General features: G+C 37.1%; 4 protein-coding genes across 6 annotated transcripts; 3 read left to right on the top strand and 1 right to left on the bottom strand.

Annotated features, from left to right (window-relative positions):
* The first annotated feature begins 365 nt into the window (after positions 1-365).
* On the top strand, positions 366-3,510 carry LOC103488134 (universal stress protein PHOS34). Of its 3 annotated transcripts, none has more exons than XM_008446722.3 (5): positions 366-709; positions 795-898; positions 1,285-1,403; positions 2,172-2,274; positions 3,217-3,510. In XM_008446722.3, exons 1-4 carry the CDS (start codon positions 505-507, stop codon positions 2,269-2,271), a joined length of 528 nt encoding a protein of 175 aa, XP_008444944.1. In that variant the 5' UTR covers positions 366-504; the 3' UTR covers positions 2,272-2,274; positions 3,217-3,510. The 3 variants fall into 3 exon arrangements, with proteins under 3 accessions (XP_008444944.1, XP_008444941.1, XP_008444945.1); XM_008446719.3 differs by having other exon boundaries at positions 3,097-3,510; XM_008446723.3 differs by lacking the exon at positions 3,217-3,510 and adding an exon at positions 2,530-2,735.
* Positions 3,511-6,691: 3,181 nt separating this feature from the next.
* LOC103488136 (aspartyl protease AED3) lies at positions 6,692-8,536 on the top strand. The gene is made up of 2 exons (XM_008446724.3): positions 6,692-7,350; positions 7,577-8,536. Exons 1-2 carry the CDS (start codon positions 6,886-6,888, stop codon positions 8,420-8,422), a joined length of 1,311 nt encoding a protein of 436 aa, XP_008444946.2. The 5' UTR covers positions 6,692-6,885; the 3' UTR covers positions 8,423-8,536.
* Positions 8,537-8,758: 222 nt separating this feature from the next.
* Positions 8,759-10,068, bottom strand: LOC103488555 (mitochondrial uncoupling protein 5-like). The gene has a single exon (XM_051082300.1). It carries the CDS (start codon positions 9,816-9,818, stop codon positions 8,859-8,861), a length of 960 nt encoding a protein of 319 aa, XP_050938257.1. The 5' UTR covers positions 9,819-10,068; the 3' UTR covers positions 8,759-8,858.
* A 1,324-nt stretch (positions 10,069-11,392) lies between these two features.
* Positions 11,393-12,785, top strand: LOC103504228 (mitochondrial uncoupling protein 5-like). The gene has a single exon (XM_008468672.2). It carries the CDS (start codon positions 11,724-11,726, stop codon positions 12,681-12,683), a length of 960 nt encoding a protein of 319 aa, XP_008466894.2. The 5' UTR covers positions 11,393-11,723; the 3' UTR covers positions 12,684-12,785.
* Positions 12,786-12,908: the final 123 nt, after the last annotated feature.

The raw sequence follows: 12,908 nt of genomic DNA, 5'->3' as shown, positions 1-12,908 counted from the left end.
TATTCTAAGCATTGTTTTTTAATTTTACAACTTAATATGTTTTGACGAGTGTTTACATGTGATTAAAACGTTAATTACTAAAACTTAAAAAAGCTATTTTGCATTCAATTATGAAAGTATAATTCAACTTTAAAAAATAGGTAAAGGGTAACTTATCTAAAATTGTATATTTTAGAATAAAATTTTATCATATTAACAATAAAAATTAAAATAAAATTTTGTCATTTATCAAATTTAAACCTTCCAATTTGCTACTTTTCTGATATAACCTTTTACAATATGGGTTTGTGGCTAGGGTAGGCCCAGTGAACTTTTTGGGCCGAAGCCCAATTACGAGTTGCGTAATGGCCAGGTGTTGTGTCTGTGAACGGCTTTTGGCGCGCTCAGGGGCCGTCACGTTCTGCTGCAGAACCTTCCCGTTCCCGCCGCAAAGAAAGTCACCGAGAGGTTGGGAATCACACCGGCAAATCATCATCCACTCTCGGAAATCACAATCTTTGAACCATGTCTGCGGATCTCCGATGCGTGATTGTGGCCGTCGACGGCAGCGAGGAGAGCATGGACGCTTTACGGTGGGCGTTTCAAAATCTCAAGCTCTGTTCATCAGGGCCGGATTCCACCGACGGCACTTTTGTTGTGCTTCATGTTCAGCCTCCTCCTTCGATCGCCGCTGGTCTCAGTCCTGCTCCAATCCCCTTTGGTGGTCCTAGTTGAGTGCTGTACCATTCCCTCGCGCTCTCATCTCTGAGTTGTTGTTGAGAGTTCTCTGAATTTATTTTTTTAATCTGATGTAGGCGATCTAGAGGTTCCTGCTTTCACAGCAGCGATTGAGTCGCATCAGAGGCGGATTACAGCTGCGATACTGGAACATGCTTCACGGATTTGCTCCGAGTACCAAGTTAGGCTCTACTATTTTAGAAGCTTCCGCTCAAATTCATTTTCATTGTGCTCTTTTCACTTGGTTATTCTTGTTGATTTGGGACTCTGTGAGTTAGCGTGGATTTCAACTGGTAAATTAGTTATGAATGGATTTGAATCGTCCAAGTCAGAAAAAACACTACAGAGTTAAAGAACAATCTCAGTGAAATCTCAGGATATTTTGGTTACTTTTTTTCGGTTTTTTTAATAGTTATTTTCTCCCGAAACTAACGACTAACTTGGTTGAACAATTTATATATATGGTGTATTCTTGCTTGTCAAATGCTTATAGTTTCCTTAAGCTTTCTGGGGTATCAATTTCAAGTCAGAGTAGCATTTTCTCCAGTTCTTATGGGTTTTTTGTAGGTGAAAGTGGAGACTAAAGTGGTAATCGGAGATCCAAAGGAAAAGATCTGTGAAGTGGCTGAGAATTTGCATGCTGATTTGCTAGTTATGGGGTCCCGTGCTTTTGGTCCCATCAAAAGGTATGGTTACGAAGTGTATTATAGTTAGTCTGAGCCAATTTCTATCTTTATTTTTCTGCAAGCCACACGGGACAATTCCAGCATGGTTAGATAATTTACACTTCAAGCTATTGCTTCTTGGTATGAACAATTCCGGCAGGTAGATTTTGCGATAATATACACCATTCAGGAAATAGTCTCTGTTACTTCACTCTGTAGAATGTTGCTAACCAGTAAAATCTGATACATCAAAAACTTTATCATTAGGAGTAAAGCTAGAGTCCTATCGTTTGATAACAGATGCAGAGGAACGTATAAGAAGTTTCCTTCTTAGAGAAAAACTCGCCCAAAATGCAATCACGTTCCATTGCCACACAAGAAATATGAGATCTTCCATGGCCATTGTTAATAATTATGTTAGAATGGGCAAGGAAGGAATTTCAACTCCAACAATTACCACGAAATCCTACAAACCTGTTCTATTACAAAATTAAGGACCGTAGCCACTTCACTAAGGGCATCCATCTACACTAACTAAACTAACCAATCATTGTCTCCATTTCTCCCGATGACCCTCCTGGCTTATATGCAGCACACCAGCGGTCTTGTGCTGCTATCATAACCATCTTGTTTCACGTTTTTTACTTATCATTATAGTTTGTTTTGTTATCATATTCAGGACCTCTATAGTTGATAAAATTTCATATATTTTGTTGGAAATTAACTTCGACCATCAACTGAAGTGAAGGGACTCTTGACTTTCCTTTGTTATCATACTGCTTCATGCAGGATGTTCTTGGGAAGTGTAAGCAACTATTGCACCAATCATGTAGAGTGCCCAGTCATCATAGTCAAGGACAAGAAAAAGGGAAGCTCGTCTTCAGCTTAATAGGTACATGCAGCACTTCCTTCATGGACTCTTATGTGTCGGTCTAAAAGATTTCTTCACTATCGGTTTTCTCTTATTTGTTTACTGCTTTGGTGATTCTACAGATATCTTCGGTGATTTATGTTAATAGAGATTGCTTATATAAATTAAAATTTTCAATCCATTTCTTTGGGTTAAGTGCCTTCTAATTTGTGGGCACATATCTTGATTTTTCGTACTGGTTAGTTGCTAAGTTTTTTCCTGTCATTACTTGTGCAGGCTTCAGTTGGTTATACTGAAACACAGTTTAGTTTATTCACGAGAATAAACTATAAAGAGACAATCTTGATGTTGTCAATGTCAATCATGTTTTAATTTAATAGATGCATGATGTTCGTAGGGTTCTTTTGATATAAGAACAATCCATGTGAAGGAGGCTTTTTAATTGGTTTTCCGTATCTTGTCTTATTGCTTCCGAGCACTCACATCTTGATTGTCTAGTATTCTCATATTTTACCTTGAAAACTAGGCCAATTAAATGTTTGCCGACGATTCAGTTTGTCCATTCTGTGAAAAAATTTATTAAATTTTCTTCATCAGATATTATTTGAAGAGATTAACAAGAATTGAGTAAAAGAGATAAGATATGATTCTATGAACAAATATGTTACATGTCCTTATTCAACCGGTTATTACCATATCCTTATTCAACAATAGAAGTCCAGATTTAGTACACCTTTAATTCGCCCCAACCCCTGCTGAACATTCACTGCACTGCTAAATTGACTTTTGATTCCAACACTGCTGAGTTAACTAATCATTATCTTTTTTTTTTTTTTCATTTAGATTGCAGGTTTCTTTTTTTCTTTTTTTTGTTATGTGTGCCTGTTATCGATGCTCTGAAGTGTCGTATTCATCAATTGGTTGGCCTTCTGCTTCCCTTTCTGCTCTTTTGTATGTGCATAGGCGTTGCAGTGTCTTGTGTGAGCCATCTTGTGCCGCCATATTCATTTTCGTCGGCAAGATATCCAAAACAGTAAATAGTAAGTTTCTCTGTTTCTATCTGTTGTCCGTTTGTATGTATACAAATAATTTCCATGGCCTGGCTACTGAAAATTGTCCTGCCTTTTGCCAACTTCTACTTTATTGAGTAACTTTTGTGTGTGATTCTTTCTAAATAATGTCCTTGTATGTCAAAAAGTTGGATTGGATCTTTTTGTTTCAGATATTTGTTGTAAAATTCAAATTCATGTGCCTCAACTCTTGGACATTATTACCTTTTTCTACTTATGTCTGAAGGTCTGTGATTCCTTTTTGTGCGTGACACGTGGCTCTTGTGTATGGCATGTGACTATTTTTCTATTTTTTCTAAATTATTAATATATAGTCTGTCCTGTACTTTGGCTTGTTATAATGTTTTGGGTTCTAATTCTTCTATTTTATAATGATTTAGTTCTTATCTCAAAACTCAATCATGCATGAATCATCTAACCTGTTGAACGAAGACCACAGGCGCCACAAATACATAATATGTTTGAATCGTTTCTCTTTTACCTTTTGTTGGTTGGGTAGAAATATGTTATTATTATTATGTGAGGTAGGACAATCAAACCTGATAGTCCAAGTATTGAGCTATGCTTATTTCGACAAACGTTGAAGGAAAATCTATATTTAAAATGGAATTTTCAATTTTTGTTCTGGGTAGTTGTTACATTGTTTCCATGCTTGGTTTTTGTCCAACATTTAAAAAAGGGCAAAGTTAATATTTCAATCAAGAAAAAAAAAGCATTAGGGTCTTCCTCCATCCCTCCCCCCTTCCACCCCTCAATCGTGGGTAGGAGATGGAATCATGTAAATTTTGAAATAATAATTGGTAGTTATGTTGGAATAAGCCAACAAAGATTGAAGTGTCAATTAAATGATGTACAATGATCTTGAAGGATATAAATGGAATGCTCCAATTGGCAATTATGATAAGAAACAAACAACGGAATGAAAGGGAGAAAGAAAGAGAGGTGATGATGAAGATAATGGCAACTAATAATAATTGAATTGTGATGATAATTGTTGTGATTGAGAAATATGGTTTATATGTAAAAACAGTGGAACTCCCCCGTGATCCATTCACCAATCTTCAACAATCAATTATGAACATCTCCTCTGTCTCCTTCTACCTCTCTCCTCCTGCCTACTCTTTACATATTATTATTACTCTATCAAATTCCCTTGAAATTACCAACTATTTATTTCATTATACCTAATTCTTTTTTGTAAAGGAAAAAGTTGAATTGGTCGAGAGTTGAAACACTTTTGAGATTACACTAAGTGGTTGACCCTCGTTAAATAACGAACTCACTCTAATTCAATCATGAAAACGATAGGATTGGTCGAGTTTCTTGATTATCGAGTTTTTTGCCCCCTAGTTGTTGAGAGTAAGCACTACTAGTTGAACAATATTATTATAGGTATAAGCTAACAAGTTAATGAATCTCATGCTTCTAATTTAAGAACTAAATCCAATGTTTGATGGAAAACTGGAAGAAAAATCTGATAATAAGGGACGATGTTTCAGTGATTTTGGCATATAATTGCTATATCACAAGTGGCAATTGGGCTCCATAACTTTGTAATTTTGTTTTGTTCTTTTATTTGTTTTTTGTTCCTTTTTTTTTTTTTTTTGTTATTGTAAGTTGATGGAAACAGCTGGATTTAATATATAGTGGGCCTGGCCCAATAAGAAAACAAATTGGTAAGCCCGTGACCGACCGGGTCCCATTGTGGCGTACGGACAAAAATATCCCCACTGTCCTCCTTGACTTTCTTTCTTCTACTCTCAGAGTTCACGAGATCTTATTGTTTTCACAAAACAAAATTAAATAATTAAGTTTACACCATAAATCCAATTTGTTACTGTCGTATTCATTTCTTTAGTATAATAATTTCATCATGGGGATTGACTTTCCGATTTATAGGGAGGTCTCGTTGAATTAAGGTCATTCTGATGATACATAGCATCTCAAGTTTAGACGAGTTGCAATTTTAACAGTTCAAATTTTAGATTACACAAACTACTTTTAGTATTTTATTTTTACTTTTCTTAAATTTAGATTTAGTTTCATTAATCATCTTAATACAATAAATGGAAGCTTATCTCATGAGTTAGCAGCACAAGTGATTTGTCTAGCCTATATATATCCATATATATACTTAATTCTCCTACGATGTCACTAGAGTTGCTCCAAACCTCGTCGTATTTGATTCATCACAACATAATTATTCAGTTCAATGGTTAATTTCGTTCAATAAAACTTATTTATTTGTACCATTATATTTTAGTTGAATTATTGGAAATTTAATTAAGAATAGAAACAATACGTATCTTAGATTAGAATCAAATATGGAACGTGTGGTTTATGGTATAACAACTTTAAATTTTAATTTTGTATGAACCACATGATTTTTTTTTCTTAATTATTTCTTAAGTTTTTTTCATAAAGAATAGAATTTATCTTTTTGTTATCCAGAGGATTACTATTTCATAATAAACATAGTATATTAGTTTAAACATAGTATATTAGTTTATCGGAGTTTTTTCCATCAAATACAACAATTATTGGAGGATGAAAAATTGAATTTTAGATGTTTGAAAGAAATGCTAAGTTATTACCATTTTTACTTTTCTAACACTATTTCAACCAACAAGTTTCTTTGTTTTGATTATTTATCTTCTACATAATTTCAATATCTACATTAAGTTTTAAGAACTAAGAAATATTTTTTCCTTTTTATTTTTAGAATTCAGTTATGAATAAAAGTGTCATCTAAAAGAATGAAGATAACAGTATATATAAATGGGGAGAAAATAAGTATGGCTTTTCAAAAACTTAAAGTAATACTAAGTATGGTTACAAGTACAACACTTCGACCTAAATATATTTGACATATATATCACAATGTAAGAGAATTTACAGATATGAAAATTTATCAATAATAAGTTATATTATTGAAAGAAATATATGAATTTTACTATAATTTCAATTATTATAAGTATTGTTATACACTTAATTATATCACTTGCTCATAAAAAGAAACTCCAAAGTTTAGCAGTAAAAATGATTTATATTCTTAACATAATATTTGATAACCATGATTGTTGATAGACATTATTTTAGTATACTTTTATTTGATGGAGACAAAAACAAAGAAACAAGTCTATGATGTGATTATTATGGATCCATTGCTATCAAATACAAAATTTGAGAGTTTAGAGAAATTTTTGAAACAAAATACTCACAATTGTTATCCAAAATTAAGGATGTATCATATTTCTCATCTATTTTGTAAAGTTGGAAGACCTTTTTTTTTGTAATTTATCTAAGTGAAAAGTATATTTGATTTATATATATATATATATATGATCTCAGGACTCACGTGAATGCATTAGCCCTTAGCCATTACGTCAAAAGAAAAATAATTCGAAGCCCATTTTCGTAATTTCTCAACACAATCCTTCGTATAAATCCACCACAAACCCCATGCAAATCTCCGGTAACCGGTAACCCTTCAAATAATTCCCCTCTCCACTTCTTTCACCGCCGTCTCTCTCAACTCCCGTCACCGAGTTGAGTCCGAGTCATGGTCCTCAAATTTTTCTTCGTCCTCTCTTTAGCCCTTCTGCTTCTAAATTCCAATGCTTTCGATCTCTGCGCCTCTGGATCGGACGGTGATCTCTCCGTCATCCCCATCTACGGCAAATGCTCGCCGTTCACGGCTCCAAAGTCAGAATCTTGGATGAACACAGTGATAGACATGGCTTCCAAAGACCCGGCTCGAATTAGATACCTGTCAAGCCTCGCCGCCCAAAAGTCAGTGGCCGCTCCGATTGCCTCCGGTCAGCAGGTTCTTAATATTGGGAATTATGTTGTGAGAGTTCAACTAGGTACTCCGGGTCAAACAATGTATATGGTTCTTGACACCAGTAATGACGCCGCCTGGGCGCCGTGCTCCGGCTGCACCGGTTGCTCCGGCCCCGCCACTTTTTCCGCTAAGAACTCCTCAACTTTTGCCACTTTAGATTGTTCTAAACCGCAGTGTAGTCAGGTAATTAATCTGTTAAATCAACGCTCAACTCAAGTTCTTTTAAAAGGAATACTTTGCCTTAATCTTTATATATATTTGCTATATTTTATAAAAAATTTAGTAGAACAAAATTTAATAATTAAACTTTAAAGACTGAATTTGAAAAAACAATTAAAAGCTTTTTGGTTTTATTGACAGCAAATTAAATTATTAGGGTAAACTAAATTTCTTTAATAATTTTGAACAGGCTCGAGGTCTATCCTGTCCGACCACCGGCAACGCCGATTGCCTATTCAATCAAACATACGGCGGAGACTCATCGTTTTCCGCCACCTTAGTTGAAGACTCTCTCCATCTAGGTTCTAACGTCATTCCCAATTTCTCATTCGGCTGCATCAGCTCCGCCTCCGGCAGCTCCATTCCGCCGCAAGGCCTAATGGGTCTCGGCCGTGGTCCACTCTCCCTCATCTCCCAATCCGGTTCACTCTACTCCGGTATATTCTCCTACTGCCTCCCCAGTTTCAAATCCTACTACTTCTCCGGTTCACTAAAACTCGGACCGGTCGGTCAACCAAAAGCAATTCGAACCACCCCACTCCTCCGCAACCCACACCGGCCATCACTCTACTACGTCAACCTAACCGGCATCAGCGTCGGTCGAGTCCTCGTCCCGATATCTCCCGAGCTTCTCGCATTTGACCCGAACACCGGTGCAGGAACCATCATCGACTCAGGCACGGTAATAACTCGGTTCGTGCCACCGGTCTACACAGCGATTAGAGACGAGTTTAGGAAGCAAGTGGGAGGTTCGTTTTCGCCTTTGGGGGCTTTCGACACGTGTTTTGCAACGAGCAATGAGGTCTCGGCACCTGCCGTAACGTTGCATTTGAGTGGATTGGATTTGAGATTGCCAATGGAGAATAGTTTGATTCATAGCAGTGCGGGTTCGTTGGCTTGTTTGGCGATGGCGGCGGCGCCTAATAATGTGAATGCTGTGGTGAATGTGATTGCTAATTTGCAACAACAAAATCATAGGATTTTGTTTGATATTAATAATGCTAAATTGGGGATTGCTCGTGAGCTTTGTAATTAACAACAATTTAGGGTTTACTTTTGGAAGATTTAAGGAAGCTATGAATAATTTGAAAGTTGTATCATTCAATTTTAGTTAAAAGAGTATGGATAGTGGTTTATGTATCCATTTTCATGGGCTTTACTCTAAACATTTTGGGCTCAAAGCCCACATTGGGTTCTTTTTTCATGGGCTTTACTCTAAACATTTTGGGCTTAAAGCCCACAATGGGTTCTTTTTTCATGGGCTTTACTCTAAACATTTTGGGCTCAAAGCCCACACTGGGTTCTTTTAGTTTTTAAACGAAAAATCATAGTGCATAATTTGTAAACTTTTAAATTTGTTGGAGACATCAAATTAAGTTACTCCCACTTCTTTAATTAGTCTCATAAAATAAAATCAAAGTAGTTACAAACTTTAAAAATTTAATGTGTAATATAATTTGTAAAATTAGAACTTAAAATTGGTTGAAAATTTTCCTGACTTGTTCAAGGGTGACAAACAAGACCACCGTGAAAGGCCCTTGCCGTGAAATCGTCGGAATGAATCCTTTGTAAAGAGCCATCGGCCCTTCCGCCTTCACCGTCTTCATTGCACAGTCCAACGCCCCACTGTACGGCGCCGTCGCCCCTGCCTCCACCTTCATATTCATAACTCTCGTCTTTATCACATCCATCGGATTCGACGCCACCGCCGCCACAAACCCCGCCGCGAAACTCGCCGTCACGTGGGTCCCCAGTCCGTCCTTCATCACTCCCTTTTCCAATATCGTCTCTTTTATCTGATCGTACGACGCCAACTGTGCCGCCGTCACGATCATCGCCCGGTTCACCGTCAGAGCCGACCCACGCCACAGACTAGTAATACCCTCCTGCTTCGACATTCTCGTGATCGCGTCCACCACGCCGGCGTAATTGCGTCGATGAGCCACCGGAAGCCGTCCATCGGCCTGCATTCTCACCATTGCGACGTCGGCCGGGTTCCCGACCGCCGCGCCAATCCCACCGGCGATTAATCCCGCGGTGATTTTTCGGGTCAGAGGCATACTTCCGGAATCTGGATCGGACCATTTAGTCTTGAGGATGTCGTAAAGACCCATTCGAGTGGTGGAGTAAAGAGTTTGCCGAAGAACAGTGGCAGAGACGCCGGAAAACAGAGCAGGAACGCCTTCGGACTGAACAATCCGCATGCCGACGGAGATGGGTCCGACACGGGGAGGTTGCGTTGGGGGAGGGTGGAAATATTCCGGCACAACAACTGAACGAGAAACATTGAAATGTAGGGCGGGACGCAGATTTGGAAGCGCCGGTTTCTCGCCAGCCAATTGCATACGAACTTTGATGAGATCGAGTGGGTGAGTGGAGCAACCGGCAACAATGGAAGCGATTCCTCCTTCGGCAAATCCCTTGAAACCCATTTCTGGAGAGAAAATGTTAAATTGGGGGACAATTACTAAGGAAGAAGATGCGGAATGAAGAACAGGAGAAGAGAGATTTGGAAATGAAATTGGGGAATTTGGGAGAGAGAGAGTTGAGTTTATATAAGAAATGGGAGGCGGAGGGAATCCATACGGCGGCAGGATCTTTACGCGTGGTGCATTAATGTGTAGAAGATGCCGGGAAGGGAACACAACTTAATTTTAGGGTTTATGTTACAAACACAACTTTTCAAAGATCAAAATTTGGTAAATATATATTTCAAAGTTTATAAATAGAAATAGAATGCTAATGTAGATTAATTCTTTAAGCATTTTCAAAAACAGTAAAACATTAAAATTGTTTATAACTTTTATATGAACTAACATATAATCGAATAGAAATCAGAGAGATAAATGATATTCTAATATTTAAGTTATCAAATTATAAAGTTGTATTTAATAAATTTTGAAAGTCTCCTCGATAATAATTTCATTTTTGTTTTTTTTAAAACGTGAACTTATTCTTTAGGGATTTTTCTTTAATTTTCTTGAAAGAAAATTTGTTTTCAGTTGTAAATAAAATACTAAAATTTTAAAAAAGTTTGTAAGAGACGATCTTATATTAATGGATTTGAAGTGATCTTTCTATTTGCAAGGGTAAATGCTTCTAAACAATTTTTAAAAGATGATAATTACAATTTATTTTAAATGCTTTATCTCTATTATTTTATTTTTTTTAAAAAAATAAATTTATAAATATCAATTAGGATTCCATTTGATTTCTTTTGCTTTTGTTAATTTAATTTTTGATGATATATTTGGAAACCAAAGGAATATTTGAAAATTTATAGGAGTAGTTTCAAAGGGTTTGTGTTTTATTTTTAAAATTTGCTTAAGAACATGCTTTTCATGATAAAATAAGTTATACAATAACGAACATAATTTTTAAAAATAAAAAATAGTTTTCTTTAAGGAAAGTCTAAATTATTTAATTGAATAAAATATAGTTTGAATGGTCTTTGATAATTGAATGTTTGATAGCTCACTCTAAATGACTTGGAAGAAATTAAGCATTTACATTATTATTATTATAGGAATACTGATTCCCATGTGGTTGGGCCATGAGAATTAATTTTTGGGATGTGAAGTTTGGACCTATTCAATTTTTATGAATTGAATAGTTCTTAGTGGATTCATTTGGCCTTGTTAACTTAAAAATGAAAATGATGGGTGCACATCTAAATCAAGACCAACCATATATTTTCTTAAGCTATAAACCAGTCTTTAATCAAATGGATTAATAGTCAAATACATTTTTTTTATTTAATAAATTTTTGTTTTAGTATGTTATAGGAAATTTTTATTTTAAAGTTTGATGTTTTAACTTTAAAATTTTGGGTTTTTATTTTGAGAGTGAAGGAAGATGGGTATGGATTAATAAGAATATTTTTTAAAGGTTTTAGGATTATTTATGAAATTTTTTATTGCTAGAGAGTATTTACCAAACAACATCTGATTTTTTTAAACAAATTTTAAAAGTTTAAGAACATCTTTAAAACTCTAAAAATATAATAAACTTAATTGGCTTTTTTATAAATTATAATTTAAGGTAAATTAAGGAAAGCTAATGGTTCGAAGAAAAAGGGTGTAATATAAAGTCAAAGTCAAAGGAAGTCAAGAAGTGGGCAGTCGCATTAGGGCATCTCGTTCTTCCTTGGACCCACCGCCGTCGCCGGTCGCCATTTATTCTTCAACGCGTGAATGTAAGCTTCTCCGATCCCACATTCTTTCTCCTTCCTATAAAATTAAATTAATCTTCTTCTCTTCGCCCATTACCAATTATTTCACTTCTCAATTTTTCTAACCACTTTTCTTCTTTCTCAAATCCTCAATTTCAGTCTTAGAATGGGTTTCAAGGGATTTGTCGAAGGAGGAATCGCTTCCATTGTTGCCGGTTGCTCTACTCACCCACTTGATCTTATCAAAGTTCGGATGCAATTAGACGGCGAGAAACCGCCACTTCCAAATCTCCGCCCTGCCCTAGCTTTCAATGCTTCTCGTTCCGTTGTTGCACAGGAATCTTTTCACATCCCGCCGCCCCAACCTCCGCGTGTCGGACCCATCTCGGTCGGCGTGCGGATTGTCCAGTCCGAAGGCGTTGCTGCTCTGTTTTCCGGTGTCTCTGCAACTGTTCTCCGGCAAACTCTTTACTCCACCACTCGGATGGGTCTTTACGATATCCTCAAGACTAAATGGTCCGATCCAGATTCCGGAAGTATGCCTCTAACCCGGAAAATCACTGCGGGGTTAATTGCTGGCGGGATTGGCGCGGCGGTCGGGAACCCGGCCGACGTCGCAATGGTGAGAATGCAGGCCGATGGACGGCTTCCGGTGGCTCAGCGGCGGAATTACGCAGGCGTGGTGGACGCGATCACGAGAATGTCGAAGCAGGAGGGTATTACTAGTCTGTGGCGTGGGTCGGCGCTTACGGTGAACCGGGCAATGATCGTGACGGCGGCGCAGTTGGCGTCGTACGATCAGATAAAAGAGACGATATTGGAAAAGGGAGTGATGAAGGACGGACTGGGGACCCACGTGACGGCGAGTTTCGCGGCGGGGTTTGTGGCGGCGGTGGCGTCGAATCCGGTGGATGTGATAAAGACGAGAGTTATGAATATGAAGGTGGAGGCAGGGGCGATGGCGCCGTACAGTGGGGCGTTGGACTGTGCAATGAAGACGGTGAAGGCGGAAGGGCCGATGGCTCTTTACAAAGGATTTATTCCGACGATTTCACGGCAAGGGCCTTTCACGGTGGTCTTGTTTGTCACCCTTGAACAAGTCAGGAAAATTTTCAACCAATTTTGATTTGACAATGACCCGAATTATGGGTATTTTATATTATAAACTGTTCCCAAATTCTTTATATTCAATTATAATTAATACATTTCAGATACACTTTTACATTTATCCTGTTTTTTCTTTACTTGCAAATAATTCATCATTTTAAAAGTGGACTATTTTGGTTCATATAAAATTCTAAACATAAACTTTTACTACAAATTTACGACTGTTTTAGGAAATGTATTGGAG

This window comes from Cucumis melo, chromosome 3, assembly GCF_025177605.1.
Source record: "Cucumis melo cultivar AY chromosome 3, USDA_Cmelo_AY_1.0, whole genome shotgun sequence".
In the NCBI taxonomy this organism is placed as follows: domain Eukaryota; kingdom Viridiplantae; phylum Streptophyta; class Magnoliopsida; order Cucurbitales; family Cucurbitaceae; genus Cucumis; species Cucumis melo.
Note: the sequence above shows the minus strand (reverse complement) of the source record. Positions and strands in the feature narration are given on the sequence as shown.

What these genes read in the sequence shown, in the direction of transcription:
- LOC103488136 (XM_008446724.3), top strand. Translation starts at nt 6,886, where the DNA reads ATGGTCCTCAAATTTTTCTTCGTCCTCTCTTTAGCCCTTCTGCTTCTA. An exon ending in CTAAACCGCAGTGTAGTCAG is followed by an intron (nt 7,351 to 7,576) that starts GTAATTAATCTG and finishes AATTTTGAACAG; the next exon opens with GCTCGAGGTCTATCCTGTCC.
- LOC103488555 (XM_051082300.1), bottom strand. Translation starts at nt 9,818, where the DNA reads ATGGGTTTCAAGGGATTTGCCGAAGGAGGAATCGCTTCCATTGTTGCC.
- LOC103504228 (XM_008468672.2), top strand. Translation starts at nt 11,724, where the DNA reads ATGGGTTTCAAGGGATTTGTCGAAGGAGGAATCGCTTCCATTGTTGCC.
- LOC103488134 (XM_008446722.3), top strand. Translation starts at nt 505, where the DNA reads ATGTCTGCGGATCTCCGATGCGTGATTGTGGCCGTCGACGGCAGCGAG. An exon ending in AATCCCCTTTGGTGGTCCTA is followed by an intron (nt 710 to 794) that starts GTTGAGTGCTGT and finishes AATCTGATGTAG; the next exon opens with GCGATCTAGAGGTTCCTGCT. An exon ending in GGATTTGCTCCGAGTACCAA is followed by an intron (nt 899 to 1,284) that starts GTTAGGCTCTAC and finishes GGTTTTTTGTAG; the next exon opens with GTGAAAGTGGAGACTAAAGT.